This window comes from Dicentrarchus labrax, unplaced genomic scaffold (assembly GCF_905237075.1).
Source record: "Dicentrarchus labrax unplaced genomic scaffold, dlabrax2021, whole genome shotgun sequence".
Taxonomy (NCBI): Eukaryota; Metazoa; Chordata; class Actinopteri; family Moronidae; genus Dicentrarchus; species Dicentrarchus labrax.
In genome coordinates, this window is record NW_026136702.1 from 17,186,976 (window position 1) to 17,205,813 (window position 18,838).

At 38.8% G+C, this 18,838-nt stretch overlaps 1 protein-coding gene across 4 annotated transcripts; it reads left to right on the forward strand.

Annotated features, from left to right (window-relative positions):
* Positions 1-83: 83 nt before the first annotated feature.
* Positions 84-17,792, forward strand: hhat (hedgehog acyltransferase). 4 transcript variants are annotated; one of them, XM_051426902.1, is made up of 13 exons: positions 332-664; positions 852-926; positions 1,077-1,225; positions 1,324-1,388; positions 1,597-1,710; positions 1,801-1,995; positions 3,216-3,428; positions 3,703-3,880; positions 5,071-5,221; positions 7,280-7,315; positions 9,903-10,104; positions 11,379-11,523; positions 17,320-17,792. In XM_051426902.1, exons 3-13 carry the CDS (start codon positions 1,105-1,107, stop codon positions 17,403-17,405), a joined length of 1,506 nt encoding a protein of 501 aa, XP_051282862.1. In that variant the 5' UTR covers positions 332-664; positions 852-926; positions 1,077-1,104; the 3' UTR covers positions 17,406-17,792. The 4 variants fall into 4 exon arrangements, with proteins under 4 accessions (XP_051282860.1, XP_051282863.1, XP_051282862.1 ...); XM_051426900.1 differs by lacking the exons at positions 332-664; positions 852-926 and adding an exon at positions 84-224; XM_051426903.1 differs by lacking the exons at positions 332-664; positions 852-926 and adding an exon at positions 244-317.
* The last annotated feature ends 1,046 nt before the right edge of the window (positions 17,793-18,838 follow it).

An 18,838-nucleotide genomic window follows, 5' to 3' on the forward strand; every position in this document is an offset into this window, starting at 1 on the left:
TTCTTTCCCCCCTGGCATAAACTGACGACCTACTCCCGCACGGTTGGGGGCGGCCTTGTACTAAAAAGCTTTTGTTAGTCATCATGAATGAAACTAAGAAAAAGAAGAAGAGGTCAGTACCTTTGAATGTTGGATGCCGGGGTGTACTTACCATTGACAGTATGCTTCTAACGTAATGTCTCTACGGTCCAGGCGCTATCGGACAGCAGCCCCGTATTATTAACGTAAGTTAGGTAACTTGCAACTTGATGAAATGATTAGCTAGCTGAGCTAACGTTAGCTAGCTGCCAGTCGAATAGCTCACGGAACTTTTTCAGGTAACGTTAACAGTGTGGTCATATCAAAGCAGCCAAATCAGCTCGAAAACTTGTACACACTCGCCAGTTTTGCTTTTAGTGGTCTCGTTATAATGTCAAACACCAAGACGATGCTAAGTACCGTTAGCTGGTTTGGTTACTTTTACTTTGTCCGTTTAACTAACCATACGTCATAGTCAGCAAGCTGTGTTACCTAGCAACGACAGTGATTGCTGTTAGCCAGCGGTTTGACTCAAGCACACTTCAGACAGTACAATGACAATAATCAACAGGGTTACAGGCTGCTGTTGTCATTCGCTACTTTTATCAACATTACCGCACCACTTATCGGGTTATAACGTGTCAAGGTACGTTTTGAATGCAGAATATGTGTGAAAAATTAGTCAAATTATTACAGAATCCCACGAACATGTATAACCCTACTACAATCGGTGTTTGATGCTCAGGGTGTTCCCAGAGTTTTCCAAATATGATGTTGCTATCAGTAAAACATTGTATTACAATCATATTTCTTTCTGCGTTGGTCTCTAACAGACTGTTTTTGAAGTGATGGTGCTGCAGTATGATGGTACAGCGCCATTGTTTCATTTGATATGGACATCCCTACAGGTGCTGATGTCTGTGTGATGACAATGTCGTATATTTATATGTAAAACAGACATTTAACGATATAAATAGAGACATTTCCGTTTCACAGCCACTGGGTGTTAGTGCCATTAACTGCTTGTAGACCAGATTAAATGACTGGCTCTGTTTTAGGCGCACTATAGCACAATGATTCTTCCTGATGACATCTAAACCAAAGGCCCAGTTGGCCCCCCTGCCATGGACAGAGATCCTTGCATACTGGCTGCTGTCCTTTGGCTCTCATCTGTTCTCCTTCTACCAACTGCACAGGTTCTCCAAAGGTAAGGTAGATTGACAGATATCGATACGTTGGCTCAATAAATTGAGAAGAAAAGTTAAACAAAAATGAAGCTGTTATTTTCTGTTTTGTACCTCCCAGAGCATGAAGCAGGATTACTGAGAGAATTCCAGTTGGAAAAGGGCCTTGTTAAGGGTTTTAAAAGGGTAAGTTCAGTGTTGAAATAGTGGATTAAAAGTCAAATCTGAACTATAGTGAACAATTATTTAAGCTATTTTGTGTCTCTGAAACTAAAAATCTTTGTTGACACATAAAAATTTAGGCCCTTACACATATTTCACAATTCAAAGCCTCTTTTCAACAGGCTTCATGTGTGTTTTAAATCCCCATGGTGAAGTTATTTGTTTCTGTCAGGATCCATCAGACTTTGAGTGGAATTTCTGGACTAAATGGGCTAAGAAGTCTTTACTGTGGACTCTGATTGGTCATGGCGTGATATCGAGATTGACCAGCGTCTTTTACCCCAAGGTAAGAGCTGCTACAGTACTGTTGAGGGGAATATTGGTATTAGTTGAGAGATGATTTAATCCAACACATTTTTGATTTTTTTGTCAACAGTTTAGAGTGCCAGCACTCACAATATATGGCCTCCTTGCAGCCAGCAGTGTGTTGGGGATTAAAGGTGTGAGTGTGCTGCTGGTACATCTGGGCCTGTCCTTTTCAGTGGCCCAACTGCGAAAGCCAGCTCTGTCATGGGCCTGTAACCTGCTGCTGCTCACCACGCTTCACATCCAACCACTTGAACATATCCAGGTGGGTTGTATCACCTAGTTTTGGAGTGGTGTCTTCATCTTGTATTAAAGTATAAAACAGCCAAGCAAAAGATATGTTGCAAAGTAAAGTAGTTTGAGTTTTTTCCTGTGCAAATTTGAGTTTTTTTAAATATGTTTTTAACTGCCTGCTTGTAAACCAATACAGAATCACAAAACTCACATTTACATGTATATCTCCCTATACTAGCACTGTGCGAATTTACCATTTCTTTTCATTATAGTGCTATCAGTTAATTTTGAGAATTACTCGATTATCACTAAATGTCATATTTGCAAAGAACACAAGGGGGCACAAGATACCAAAGGGATGTACAGCAATTTGGCCACTCAGCTCCATTATTCCATAATGTCCACACCATAAGATAAAAGTTGAAAAGCATACGTACATATCAAGCAGGTTACTTCCAGTATTTCCTGAGGATAAGACTATGGGAAAAGTCTTCTTAAAAACAATTGGCTACCAGTGAGACGCAGTGGTAGACGGGCTAACAGACCGTCAAAACATTTATTGCAGTTAAAATGAGAAAAATAACTACAACAAAGCTTTTACTTCAATACAACACAACACAATAAATGATACACCAAAAAAATGTATTCAGTTTTAACATGACTTTAATTTCTGCATTGATTGGTTATTATGGACACTGGCTGTTAGTAATTATATTTAGGGTATAAACCTGTCATCTAAAATCCCACTTTAAGCGCACAGTATCTGACACATCAAGCATGGATACAGCCAGGCAATATGCTCCAGTCACAATGGTTAGAAATGTGAATCTATTAAGTGAATTAGACCTGACAGACCTGTGCATGCTTCTGCAAATTTGCCTCTTTCGCTCCTGTTCTCATCCCCCAACACACACACACACACACACACACACACACACACACACACACACACACACACACAGACACACAATTGAATACAGCCGAGCCCTGTGTTAGAAAGTAGTGATACTCCCAATGCTTTTAGGCAGACCTCATTAAAATATACATATTTTTATTAGTCTGTGTGTGACAGATTTTTCTAACCAGTTGTGTAAATCTGCTGTAATCTGTGAATGTCCTCATTTTGTTCTTTTAAAAAAACAGTGATTTTAAAAAGCTTTTCTAAATTTAGTGTCAAACTGTCGCTATTAATATAAGGATTCCCCAGGAATGTGTTATAAAAATAATTGGCCTTGCCTCTGTGTTACACAGAGAGGCTGGTATAAGACCGAGGAGGAGTACTATCTGCTACTCTTCAGTGTTGCTGTCTGTGGTCTGCGCTTCATCAGCTTCAGCCTGGAGCATTGCTGGTGCCCTCTAGACCGTGGTGGAGTTGTGCAGCTCTGTTGGCTGTTTTCATACACCTTCTATCATCCTTTTTTCTACAATGGACCCATTATCACATACAAAGACTACATTGAGCAGGTAAGAGAGCCAACAAAAGGTACTCCTGAATTAAACTGGTCTGGCAAAACATCAGTGGTGGGTTATTTACAAGAGGATTGTACCTTGATTATTTTCAGATTTGTAGTTGCTTGTTTGGTCGGATGCTGTCAGGCTGACACTTCTGCCCATTTTTTGTTTTTAAATGCCTGCTTGTTTTCATTCCCATCTTTGGAGTGGATTTATATTTATATATCCTGGTATTTGTTCTTTTGGTGGTGACCCTTAAAAACATGCTCACTTTCTACACTTGCAGATGCAGAGGCCTGCTGAGGAGAGTGACAGGGGACTGTCTGCATTCAGTTACTTGGTGCTCAGATCAGGACGGATCCTGCTGTGGTGGTGCACTGCAGAATACATGATCCATGTCATGTACATGCACTCCATTCAGTCTAATGAGACCTACTTAGAAATACTTCCTCCTTGGGCCTTGGGTAAGTCTTTATACTGTATTTTTGATTTTCATGTACCATATTCATAAAGTTTCAGCTTTAATGTTTTTCTGCCACTGCAGACCAACTGAGCATGTGTTCAAGATGCAGAGTTTAAAAACATGTTAACGTTACCCCCTCAGGATGTAGCTGGTTCTAAGACTCCATCAGATATGCTGATTATGGACTCACTCAGTGGCCTTGAATCATAATCCTGTCATCATGATCTATGGTGTGATTTTGTTTACATTTTAATTAAGAGACAAAATTAGTGACTGTTTATGTTTGTATTTATTTAATTAATTATTGACTATTATTTATTATTTAATTTTTTTCACGAATTGAGAAAATTCAGCCATGCTTTGTACCCTCTAATGGCCATTTTGTGTCTCTCTAGGAAACTTGGATTTCTAAGTTTTGGGAAGTGTAACTTATGCAGGTGGCTGCTATTGTGATCTATGTATACTTTGCATACACAGCCTCATGTTGAATTCTTTAGACATAAAGCACCTCTGGGATTTGAAGTTATGTAACTAATTAATTCAGTCAGTCATTTACGTACTCACCGTAGTCATATCTGCCCTCATGTTGCCATAAGCAGGTTTGGAAATGGCTACAGACATATAGACAGACTGAATCATTTGAATCTACCTGACTCCTTTTTGCATTCCTCCTAACTGTTCTCAGCATCTAATTAATCCAAACCAATCCAACTTTATTTGTTAAGCACTTTAAATACAACCAAAGTTGACCAAAGTGCTGTACAGGAGAATAAATAGGACATCATAAATGTAAACAGTGATGGTGATGATGAAGACCACTGTGAGGAATATAGACAGTGATGGCGACAACACTGGAAAGTTCCCGTGGCAGACAACACGGACGAAGTCCGACGGCGATGAACTCGTAAATGTCAGCAGTGAATGAACTACATCTATTAATCCCTCATTGGTTGCTTTTTCTGAGGTTTCTTCACTCTTTTTGGGGGCGTTTTCCCCTTTTCCAATAGGATAGAAGGCGTTGTATGCTGTACAAATTGTAAAGGCAAATTACAAAATTTGGTATATAACCCAAATTATAACAAACTTTACTGGACTTATGAGAGGAAAAGTCTCTCTGTAAAGTATATAACTTGTTTTAATCATTACAGTAAGAAATATTAGTTCAAACACCTCCTTTGATCCCTACCACAGGCGGTCTGGCCCTGGCCCTCGTTCAGTTCTTCTATGTGAAGTATCTGGTACTGTTTGGCCTTCCATCCATGCTGGCTACTTTGGATAAACTTGTTCCCCCAAAGCTTCCTCGTTGTGTCAGCATCATGTACAGTTTCACAGGGATGTGGAGGTAAGATCATACAATGCACACAGTAAATACAGTAGTATGTTGATCTCGCAACATTCCTTAACACTTAAGTGAAAGAAAGTGGAAAAGCTAGCATCCCTGGTATCCTTGAGGAAAAGGTCCATTTAAGGTCAAGTGCCTTAAGTGCTCATGTGCGTTGGCAATAAGAGTCAAACTGGTCGCAGTGAATTGTCTCATCTTCTGTAATTACTGGCAATCAGAGCAATAGGTCACCTCTGCATGAGGAAAATTATATCATTCTTTCATACTCGAGCTGAAATGGTTTGTTTACTGATAGGATTACTACATTTACAGGCTACATCTTGTCCATTTTTCTGGAAGAAAAACTGTTTTTGTAGAAGCACTGCTAAGACAGCAAAGTAAATCATGAAACAAAACAAAACCAGTCTACATGTTAGAATCACCAAATACAATTCCAGTTAGAAATGTGTGTCTGTTTTTAAGGGGATCTGACAAATGGCAGGGTTTTTTTTGTCTATAACAACATCCAGCATGACATAAAAGAGATATTTATTGAGCAGAGAATTTTACTTTATTTTTCAGGTTAAGTCACTGATGGTTTAATATAGTAGACACACACACTCACACCAACTATTGAGCTATTTTGTCACACCTACCTACACAAGGAGTGGACATTATAAAATAATAAGTCCATGATCATTGGTACTTTTATGAAGCCCCACTTTTGTTGCAATGCAAAGGAAAAGACTATGCCTGGTTTATGCTGAAGGGGTCACAATTGCGCAAGTTAATGGACACACACATTGCAGTGCTTTTTAGATGGGGGAAAGCACCTTAATCAGCAATATAAATAGGCCAAAGACAACAAATTTTCACCGCCTGGAATTTTAGGACACGCTGTGAACATTTTGTGTCACAGTGCTATTTGTGTTTACTGTTTAGCTTTGAGGTCCTCCAGGATGCACACTACGTCTTGACAAAGGACCAGACAAATATGCTCTAATATACAGTCACTTTCCAGTTTATTTGGTACACCTAGCAAAAACTAATGCAGTCTAATACAAATGTCCTCTTTGAAGGATGCAGTTTGTGGTGCTGTTGAACTGTATTGCACTGTACTGTGTTTCTATTATCTTGTCCACCCCATTCATTCCCCATTCATTTTCTCTCTGTAGTTGAACAGCATCACAACTTATGTCCTCCAAAATGATTGTAATAGTAATAAAGCTTATATTTTTTATACTTTATGTAGCACTTTTCAAAATCAGGTGTTTCAAAAATACTGACAGGAAAGTGAAGACAGGCAAGATTTTATATCAAACAGTAAGAACAATGATCTTAAAGTTGAATTAACATGTCTCTAATACATTATAACCTTCATGAAGTTAGGATTTATTACAGGACTGTTGTATTGGACTGCATTAGTGTTAGCTAGATGTACCAAATATACAGACAACTGAGGGTATGAACAAGGTTTAGACAGAACAAACATGCAATTAAATGCAAACCTCATAACATGCAATGACAAAACATCTGGATCTTGCTAAATAAACAGCGACAGTGAGTAAAATCTGGTTTACTTCATAGTTATACTGTGAAATTAAGTGTGTCAGGGCTTTTTATGTCCCTTTTTTCTTAGCAAAATCACTCTGTTCCTAAATGTAATTAACAATAAGAAGTTACTCTTTAATTTACAGCACATAAAGTTGAGATGGGCGGCTGCATGTTTGGTTTTGCAGTAAAAATGCACTGGCTGTAGACTAGATCGACCAATGTGCTGACATCGATGCACTCCAATCCATCCTGTGTGTGCTGAGCTGGCCAATGTTGACAACATTGATGGAATGCATAAAGCTGTCCACTGACATCACTGACCAAACGGCTTCAGTTTATAGGCAGCGCACAAAAAAAAAAAAAAAAAACCAAACACTTTTTCTAGGAGACACACACATGCATCATACATACTGCAAATGCCTCCGTTTATATGAAACCCAGTGCTCAGGTGTTTCTTGTTCAGTGCTATATTATTATGTAAATGTGTGACTCAGATATCCATTTTTCTTCTGTGTTCTCTCTCAGGCACTTTGACGAGGGCCTGTATCGATGGCTCATCAGGTAAGAGGCACTTCATGAGCGGTGGACAGACTAATTCAGATGTTAACGCTTACTGAAAATGTGAAATGTCATCTAAATCAAATCATATCTCTTATATTAGAATATCTATCCATCTATCTGTCTGTCTGTCTGTTTATCTGATGTATTTAGCTGTATATCTGCCTGTAGTTTGTATTGCCTTTTTATTAGCATGTGTGTAATCATACTTTATCTGTAATTTATTGCACACTTAATCTAAAGAGCTCATTTCCTGGCTGTGGGGTATTGAACTTGTCAGCTGAATAACCTTAAAAAGAGGTGCCATTCTCCAGCTGCGTGCCCGCATGTTTCAACATAATGGACAAGGATGCTGCATTTGCATGTAGGCTTTCTTATGATTATGAGGTTGCATGTTGTTGGTGAATAGTTCTTCTGTTGTATTACTGTTCCCGCACCCTGGAGAAATGCCTCCTTGTTTAATATGTGCATATGTAATGGGAGCATTATGTGTTTGCTCACTTGTACTTTGGACAACACACATTATTAGTCTGTCTGCTTTTAATGAGGCACACTCGGCTGAATGCAGCCTATCGGGGTTTATGGTCCGCTTGGTAACGAGGGTTGCTACATTAAGGCAAGACTACAGTCGCACGGTTGTCAGAAAACACACTGTGATTTTCTGTGAAAAGCTTCCCTCGTTTTGGTTATTGTTTGCTAATTAGTTTTTGTGTTGACACGTATGACGGTGTACACGTACGTCTGCTTTCAGATGTTACAGATGAAATGTAGCATATCAGACTGTTAAAGTGGCTTCAATTAATCTGCTAAAGATACCAGGATTTAAATTGCAAATGCAAGTTTCCATTTTAATCCGTGTCCACTGGAAATTATTTTCTTCTGCTTAATGGCATCACTTGCAATTATCCTACTGCAGATGCAAAATGATACCCATGACACAATGCCCTGGTGTTCCGTCTCTGGAAAGTGTTTTTAAAGAGGTTTTAATGCAGTTCTGAAATTCTGTTGAAATTGTCTGAAGAGCGCTAGATGAGTGCGTAGGTGTTAAATGATGTGCTCTACATGACTCACTGACACCTCGTCTCCCTGGGCAGCTAAGTGGCTCATTCTTCGCCATTCCATTACGCTTTCCCTGTCTGTGTGCCACTGTGTCTCAGGTTCTCTGTTTCACACACATGCAGCTATACAGGCCAACAAAAGAGCTTGTCCCGGCTGTTTGAGGTATTACAGCTACGGCTTTGATCCCAAATCCTTCAGAAATTTTGTTGTAAATAAATAAGTGGGAGCATAGATTGGGTTGTTTTGGTGGGGGGGGCTCAGCTTTTAACTTCTGATTGCACTTAAAGCCAGAAAGAAGTACACTGTATCTCTAGAAGAGCACAGAAACCAACAATGATAGTTGTCAGTGTCGGCCTATAAAGCTTGTAAGCACGTTGTTTGCACCATCTGCTTGCAGTAGTCAGGTGTTACATAACACATTGATTATCCAGGGTATTAATGTATATCTGAAGATGATCATATTGGGATTAACATCTGTTTAGAATCCATCTACATCTAAATAATGTAAATGGATGGATAGCTACTCAGTGTGTTTAGGTGTTCAGTTTGCTCTCACACTCTGGTTCCTCTCCATCTGTTTTTGCACCTACTTTCATCCTCCAATATGGCCAAGCTGGCCACTCTATTTAAGGCTCAGAAAATGCTGGCTCATCTTTCGGGTACATTGATTAGCCACAGGGTGGCTGAGATAATTAGTTCTCAGCTCAGCAACACTAGACAGAACGTGATGTTTGTTTCTAAGTGTGTTGGAATGATGTAGCATGTTGGGACTCTCGGTACCTCTGGGAAAGACGAGGTTCTCACAATATCTGAGACCATTTTTCTTCACGGCATCCTTTACTGATTGGTGGGATATTATACACAGCATGTGGGCTATCACATGAATATACAGCTGAAAATTTTTATACCAGATGAAGTTTAATCTCATTTAAACCACAGTAAAAAGACATTCATGCGTTATGTGGTAGATATTTGCTGTTAAATAAATTACCTCATGAAAAATATAATTTTTATCTTCAGTTTATTACCCAAAATGTTGAAATCAGACTTTATCCTGCCATGCAGAGTCAGGTGAAATGATGGAGAAAAAGAAAAAGTACATTTGACATAGAAAGTGGGTTAAACGTGTGTCAAGGGTTGGATGTGAATCACAGAAACCACTTTGAAATCATTAACCCAGTTGCAGCATTATTAACAACTTTGATATTCCCAAAGGTGCCTCTATTTTTGCACTGGACGTCAGAGCAACATTTATTTGATTAAAAATCAATGAACAAGACAGGATAATTTATGTGACAGGCAGACCAATTTATTTGTGCATTGTGGTGCCATTTTCAACCCCCCTTTGTTTTCTATCTGCTATTTACTGTCTGCAGTACATCTGTACCCTGCTCTTACTAAAGATCTGTCTGTTATCACCATTTCTTTACTGTTGGACATATTTTAATCCATTTAAGGAGCTGTAATATTTAATTAATTCAGAGTGCGTTAATAAAGATTTATGTTTTCATGTTATGTGCCCATGTTCCAGATACATCTATGTACCACTGGGAGGTTCACGGCATGGACGTCTTTACAAAATGTTATCCACTGGCCTTGCATTTGGATTTGTCTGCCTCTGGCACGGTGGCCATGACTACTTACAGTACTGGGCCCTGATGAATTGGGCTGGAGTACTGGTGGAAAATGGACTGAAGTCTCTCTTTGCCTCATCGTTTATTCACTCCATTGTTGTAAGTGTGAAATCCAAGCATTTACCTCTGACAGTGCAAGAACATTAGGTTAAAAGAGATTGAAATTGTATATAGGTATAATTTCATTCAGTTATGGTGTGTGGATTGTTTTTTAATGAGAGAAGATGCCTGGAGCTGCTACAGTCCATGACAAAAAAGGCCTCTAAAAAGGTATTCTAGTCTTTTTAAAATTTATGTAATGCATATTTTTCAAGATTCATTTGTTCATATTTATTTTATTTTTTTTTAGATTTTTCATTTTATAAATGTATTAGATAATCTTAGAGATTTAAATAACATTATTAATTTCATATAGTACAACTTCCTGCAGTTGCACCACCTGACTTTTGCAACTAATTTCAAATTATACTATACTACTTGGGCACATGTGTTAGCTTTTGGCTTCACTAGCATCTTCATACATATCCATTTTAATTAAAATAGATTTTTCTGATAAAATAACATTTAGTTTTAAATTGATTGTACCACCTGACATGGAAAGTGTTCCGGACAACCTATATATACAAATATTTGACTTTTTCACCAGCCATAAAAGTCACTTGGGGTCCTCTGGTTGATGCAATATCCTGTTATAATATATAACTGTTATAAAAGTCCTATGGTACGGTTGTGCCACCCTGACATTTGCTAACATACAAATTGCTCAACAGCTCTCTACAGCTTTAAAATGATTGGTATTTGTAAAATTTGGTTTATTTGAAAGGTTTTTAAACATGGAATCATGCCATGGTATTTTACTTTGAATTTATCACCATTAAAATATGATTTTTAATACTTTTCTTGGACAGTTGCGCCGCCTGACATTTTGGGGGATTAAACTTCCAAAACATAAATGATATTTATTATTTTAACGTACTTAAATTGTATTCAAACTAAACAGGTTTTATGTAATAAAATTTATTAAATTATTTTAAATGTAAATAATTCACTCGGACACAAAAATATGAACGCCACGTCATTGACCCGAGTACAGACTGGTTGGACCTAATTGGCATTTACACTTAGCACATGTGAGTAAAGTCTGTTTCCAGTACGTTAACAATAGAGATGTTCAGGGTGCTTCTTTGCTCTCTAGCCTTGGTAGAAGGTTCATGTTCTTAAAATAGTAATAAAGTCTCATGGCATACTGTGTAATCCTCCTAGTTTATGGTCACACACAGCCAGGTGCTTTGCTCTTTTTTGTTTCTCAGATTTACAATAAAAATCTCTCGTGGTTTCCCTGCAATTTACTTGTTCATTCACTGATTTCCCAGGAGCAGAATTTCTCCGCAGCGATGGAAAGACGTTGCATAGCCCTTCTCTCTGCCTTCTCCACTGCCATGCTCATCCTCTCTAATCTGGTGTTCCTTGGAGGGATACACGTTGGCAGAATCTTCTGGAAGCGTGTCTTCATTCAAGGTAAATTGCCTTCCACGACACTCACTCAATAGGATTCGCATGTGCCTTTTATTTTGTAGGATTGTTACAGCTGGCATTTATACATTTGTTTCCAATGAGTATCAGTCATGTGGTCTTGACAGTTTAGTTGCATTGTAGGACATTTTATATTCTATATTATATAGATATTTATATTTATAACAGCTAAAGATAGTATGTCTAAGGCAACAGGCAGAGATAGATGCCAGTTTACCTATGTAGAAAATAAAATCCTAAATAAGATATAATAAAAAAAATTCAAAATGCTGCTGTTCAGGAGGTCTGTATATTTTTCAGGATGAGGCTGTACTTACACTGGGTATTTTACGCATCTGCATGGGAAAACTCTCTCCAATGGAGAGACATCTGCTTCATGGTTGTGCCAGTTCCTGTTTTGCTCCCTGTGCCTTTTATTTGGCTCATTTGGTACCTAAAGCAAGATGGCAGGCCCTCCTGAAGCCTTACTACACATGATAAGCAGTCTGAACTGCACTCACCGCTGGGTTGGGCGCGCAGTCAGTGCTGAGAGCTAAGCTCAGTTCTGATACATCATCATATAATTTATATGTTTTATTAACAAGACCTGTTAATTAATGCAGAAATAAAATGCAGACTTTACACATTTTTAAAGCAGCATTAATTGTGTTTTTTCAACCGCTTAGGGCAGTGAAACAAGCAGGGATGTTATTTTTTAAAGTTCATACTGGTGTTATGTGTTTGCAAACAGTTGCCTATTTACACATCCAGCAGACACAGTTTGACATTAGCAGTTATTTGAAGTTGTGTTTCTGACAACCCAACAAAGTCCTATATTTACTCTCCTTGTAGCTTTTTCTGTCTCCACCAACTCCTGATGGAAATATCTGCTCTTTATGCTGCTAAATGCTCCACTATGTTCACCTGCTAGTCTCTAACTGTCTGTCTGCTGGTTGGTGCTGTGCTGGTTGTGTCTGTTAATCAGTGTTTTTGCTGAAAACATCTGCTGCGACTGGAAGGACTAATGACGAAAGCCATGGTATTGAATCAAAACAACAAAGTTGGGGGTAGGGATGGGAATTTATGTGATTTTATTGATACCAATGCCATTGTGGATTCGGCTTATTGGCCCGATTCTTTGTCGGTTCCCTTATTGATTCTTGATCAATTTTCTGTCTGGGGGAAAAAAGTTGGCCTACACATGTTTTCATTATCAGTGCAACTGATCTCTGAATATGAATACAGTGCAGAAACAAAGTAGAAAAGGGGCCTAGAGCCTGAGAGCTGTAGCTGTAACTGTAGCAACAGTCTATCATAAATGAATGAAATAGGCATTGGTTTTCTTTTAGGGTTTCTTAGTCAGAGAAAAAATTGCTAAGCCTACAAGTTTCTAACAGCGTAGATACATGAGTTTGAAGACATTGCAGCTTTACATTAGACTAGATTAGATGATGTCCTTGCTGCAGCAGCCATGGTTTGGAAACCGACCTATGGCCCTTTGATTTATTTCCTGTCAATCTTTAGCTGTCTCTTCAGCTGCCCTATCCAAAAATATAAAAAAAAAACAAGAAAAAAAGAATTGCTACCAGTTTGAAATGTATGGTGTAAACAGGGTTAAAGGTCAAATAATATGATAATATGACCCAGTGGCAAGGTGTAAAATCTGAATGATGTGCAACACTAAAGGTTTCAGATTTACAGCTCATTTTGGAGATTCTTTTTTTTTAGTTTAATTTTAAATGAATAGCCTTTCAGTCTGTGTTCATTCTCTTCTAAATCTTCTTGTCTCACAGTTTTTACCTTTTTCTTTATTGGATCTTCACACTAGGCCATATTCTCTTCCGATTGTGTCATACAGTCACTGGGCCTCAGTGCCTTAGCAACCTGACGAAGGTGTATTTCAGTCACCAGTTAAACTTTATTGTGACATTAAAAATTTGTTGGAAGCTTGGCAGGCTCAAAGCAAATTGTGCGTAACATTATGCCTCTTCTAGCACTCCTGACCCATTTCACACACACAGCGCTATAGACTCGGTGTAAATAAGTTAACAGAAACCTAAAAATAAGAACAGGGTGTTTGAAAATACCATTTCTGTTGTGAATTATTCAGAGCAAGAACAAGAAACTAAACTGAGAATCTCAGTTTGCTTTTATGGTGATTCATTTGGACCTTCACAAAATGAAAAATACAGATATGACATGGCCTGCCGGATGCTTTCTTAAAATGTTTAAATAAAACATTGAACAACCCTTTTAATAACTGTGTTGCTTTCACAGAGTGCTTGTGTATTTGTACTTTAAATTGATATACAGCGCATCCACCAGAAAAGCCTAAAGCTAGACCTTGTGTCTGCATATGCCTGCACATTAAACCTCTGAGGGAGAGTTGTGGTTTGCTTCATTAACATGAGATCAATGCTCTTAAATCAGCCTGTCTTGGATTTTTATTGGTGCAGACAGTAGCGAAATTGCACTCTGACCTCTGGTACAAAAACAAATTCCTAATCACACTGTGTCTATAGTCCTATATGTTGACTGAAGATGTATAAGTCCCCATGTAAGATCACTCTAAAGCCATAGTGCTGAGTTACATAAAGAGCTTCCTAACTGATTTCAGGGATATGTTTAAAGTTAGGACTTAAAACTTCTGTTAAAGACAATCTAAACAATTTGTCATCAGTTAATACTTCTGCTTTTATATCTGTATGTACTGAAGATGTGTACTTCACTGCAATTGCAATCACATTCACAGGACAAAAATTGTTAGTTCTCCACAAACATTGGAAATTGGACACTGCAAGGCTTGTAATGAATGGTCAGTCTCTGCCGAATAAGTTAGCTTAAAATACAAATTACAGTTCTTTTACTTGAGTAGGATAATGAATTAGTAGAGAGTCTGCAGCCATGCTTGAAGTTCTGAGGCTTTCCTTAGACACATCAGTGTTTAATGCTGGCATGCTCACAGTGACAATGCTAACATGATGATGTTTAACAGGTTTAGTGTGCTAACATTTGCTAATTAGCACTAAACTAAGTCCAATTGAGGCTAATGGAGATGTCATTGCAGATATTTATTCATAAACGAAAGAACTGAACAAATTAAAAGTTCAACCTAAAGATGATGCTAGAAGAAAAGTTAAGGGGTCACCAAATCATCAGGATTCATCCTCTGGGGGCCATGATTGTCCGTACAAAACTTAATAGCATTCATCCATTAATGAGATACTTCAGTCAGGACCAAAGTCGTGGACAGACAGACATTGCCATTGTGATGCCACTAGCATGGCAAAAAAAAGTTCACATTTGCTAATTTGTTAACCCCTGCAGGAGTTGTCCCTTGTGTTTCTCAGACTAATGATAATGGAAGAGCTAAACCTACAAGTTGTCAGTCTCTGCTTCTCTGAGAGGCAGTCCGTTTGATCACTAATCAGCTTTATATTTAGTTTTGAGTTGCATCTCTGTAAATGGCGCTTTGACTTTATCTGAACTCGAAGCACTCAGTTAATCAAGTGGTAAAAGAAACTGTGTTGTAATTACAGGCCTGTTGATTAGAGCCACAGTGACATGCAACTGGTGGAAGTAGTTTGTTCTTTTAACTTTATCCACTCACCATCTCTTTGCCAGGGTTCTGTAATTGTTTTCTTTAGAATAACAGAGGCTAACAGGAAACTCTGGCTAGTGTATGCGTCTTTTAAGTTCTGCTTTTCCCTCTGTTAGTTTGTCAGTAACAGCAAATGTTGGATGACTAGAGAATATATTTCACATTAAGGGTGTTAATGAAATTTACAGTACATACCTGCAAAGACAGCGTGCTGGGATGTCTTGGCAAGACTTGCTCATGGTGCACGCAGAGCCCAGGGCTTAATGGCTTTGAAGGATTCATTTAGATGTTAGAAACTGGTTCAAATTTTGTGTAATGTGATTAAACTAACATTATTAATTAGCTGGCATTTACTGGAAACATCATCAGTGCTCCTTTTTAAATACAAATGCAAGCAAAAAAATATATGCTAATTTCCTGCATACTTAAGTTTTGTGTCATGCAACTCTCATCAAAATATGTCTTGTCTAGCCAGCCTGTGCAACCCTTCTCTTCCACAGACAGGAAACTGACAGTACAGCTGTGCATAAAACAGCCTGTGTGTACGTGAATTAGATTTTGACATGAATAGAACAGAATAGACCATTGAAAAGCATTGTGGGTGCAGGTGCAGGTTACTGAGATAATCTGGAGGCAAGCCAGTTGGAGAGGAGGTGCAGACAGCTGTCTTTACCTGCCTGCTCGACCCTCTAAGAAGCAGCTATAAATAGAAAAAGATGATAACCGTAACACAGCACAGTACAGCAGAGAGAACTAAACTACTACTATTACTACTGCCTCTGTAGAAGTCTTTATAGTAGTTACCTTCAAAAGCATCTGCACATAGCAGTTACATTTTAGCAAAATTTAAATTTAATTTAATTATCCATATTTATATGAGTAAAACATATATGGCTCTATCTTGCACTCAGCGCAATTGACTTTGTACACTGGCGCTTGTATATTCCTATTTTGCACTCGACGCACATTGGAATTTTCCCTCCACCGACGCGCGTCCTTAAATTAGGGAATGAATTTGCGCTCCGGGGGGCGGTTCAGCGAAAAGAGGAGGCGTGTCCCGGCGCAAACGTTCCCTGGTGCTATTTTGCTGTTTCAGAAAACAATTCCGCCATAGACCAGGAAAAACCTAGTCTAAAGTCAGTGGCACTTATTCAGATGCTATTTTAAGGGCGCAGACTCGAGGGGATGCGCCTGAGAGGCCGCAGCAACATCGCCACCCGGTCAGGACGGGCATTAATACTTTGCCGCATCCCGGACAGCTCCCGCTCCAGCATGTCAAACCCGGTTTGCTGCAGGAACGGGTGGTCTTCCGGCGTGTAGTGGGTCTGGATCCTCTGCACCTTGGTGTTTGCGCTGCTCCCGAGGCCAGGGTCTTCTTCCTGCGAAGCTGCGTCACATTGTTTTGATTTATTGTATGGCTGTGTTACATTTATTTCATGTCAATAATGTCACTTCTCGGTATTTTACGGCCCTGGCGAGAACGTCGGTCTCCTCGGCTGTGAACCGCTCCTGGCCAATCCGCCGTTATAATAGCAATCCGCCATGGAACAAGCGCGCCTGCTTGTAAAGGGAATGTGAGATGACGCTCTGATTGGTTTATTGCACATTACGCCCAAACCACACCTATGACTAATGTAGCTACTTCAGACCAACCCATTTTAGATTTGCGCCGGGCGCAAGAGTCATTTATCCCGCCGGCATAATAGCAACAGCGCCCACAAAGCTACTTGCGTTTTGCGTTTGCACATGCGGCAAGATAGGGCCCATAATATGTAACATTTGTGCATTAAAATGTCTCAAAACAACTAGATCTATGTTATATATTTTGTTGAATTATGCACTTATCCCATTTTTATCCAAAATTTGATTCAAGTAATGGTACGTTTTTTTGCTCTCGTCTAGTTGCTATAGCTTAAGACTGAGAGGAAGTAGCAAACACTAAACGTAACATTAATAAAACTTGAATTTACCCTTGTCTGTGAATAATTTCTGCTGATTGCCAATGGTGGTGGTTAAACAATGACAGCTCCCATGGTCCAATGCTACTTCATGATTGTTTTGCTGAGACAGACTCCTAGCTGCAGAAATTACATACATTTAAAGACTGCAATGAATCCTCTACAACGTATTTAGATTTTTTAAAATCTAAATATTTCCTGTTACAGATAAAACTGAATATACTGGTTTTCTTTTCATTTCAGGTTGGTCTACAATGGCCCCACCTATGCTGGCTTTCCTCTACTGCTTTGCTCAGATTGGACTCGAGTGGACTTCTCACCCACCATGAGTCACCTTGACTTTGTATCGAAGTGAGAATCCCTGCTATCGGACAACCAGAACAACCTGCTGAGTCCAGTGCATTGTCTTCACCAGTCTGTGGCGAACCTGGCTCGTAGCCACAGACCATGTGCAAACCTGGCTGAAGTACAGCTGAGCAGCCACTTTTCACAACCTGCAACACTGGGCAAAAAGTGTCTGTAAGCTAAGACTTAAAGGATCAGTGTTGATTCTTTCTAAGGAAAGAGTTTCCTGTACTTGGGAAATTTAAGTGCACACAAACTGGAATAGAATAAGTGTAAAGCTGTAAATTCAGTGCAGTATCAAGTTTTCTACCTAAGCCTCACTGAATCACTTTTATTTCTGAGAAATTATAAAATAAAATATGGACCCTCAATATGCCTTGGTTATATGACTCTGATAAGGTATTGCTCAGTGGTGCAGTAAGCTGGAGAAATGTTAATTTAATATTTACCGTCCTCCTTTAGCTCGCCACAAAAGCAGTTGTGTATTCAGAGGCAGACAATAGGCACAGGAGACTGAATAGAGCAGCAGGAACCTGATCAATCTCATTATTTCCTCTACAAATGTAATTTGGACAAAGTTGAATGGCACAAATATTAGTAGATGTATTGCTGAAAAGCTTTAGAGAGACTACACTCTAGCTTTTAATTCAACACAGTAACAATGGTAGATGACATTTATTCACTGGAATGCAGAGCAAAGCTATTTTTGGAGCAAGAACGTAAAAAAAACCACAAGCTGTAGCTTTTTTTATGTGTTGATATAAAACATCTCGTACCCCCAAAATCTTCCACTTTACATGGACTCAGTTCATGTTTGCATTAAATGCTTATATTTGAAGTTTCATGATTATGAATATACATCCATCTATCCATGTGATAATAGATATTATGAGTCATTCACAGTTTCCCTGTTCCAGCTGTATGCATGTCCTAATACATACAAGTCAGGGCAATGTGGACGCTCTACTACATTGAGAGTTTTGAGTTTGTTGAAGGGGTTAACCTGCTCCCCCCATAGATTGAAAGAACTCCTTTAACTAAACTAAAATCTTGTTTATCATCAACTTCATCTAAAATTGAGTCATAAAACTCTTTCAGAACTCTTCAACTTTTCAGGAACAGCTTTATTTTAAGTTTGATGACTTTATACAGAAAGTTTCAAAGCAGTTCTTTGAATATTGTTAAAGGATAAGGCTGAGCTGTAATTCTGTATTTTTCTTACTGCCAACAAATCCTGTGAAAAGACCAAAACCAACAATGTGTTAAGTCTGTTTCTCAACCTTTTCTGACTTCCCTATCCTGCCTGGGGCAGCCCCAAGTTCCTTCCCTTCCACTCCTCCTAAGACACTGATCTTTAAAAATGGGTCAAAAATATAAAGTTCAATTAAATTTAAGTAAAACAGCTGGGCATTCTAGT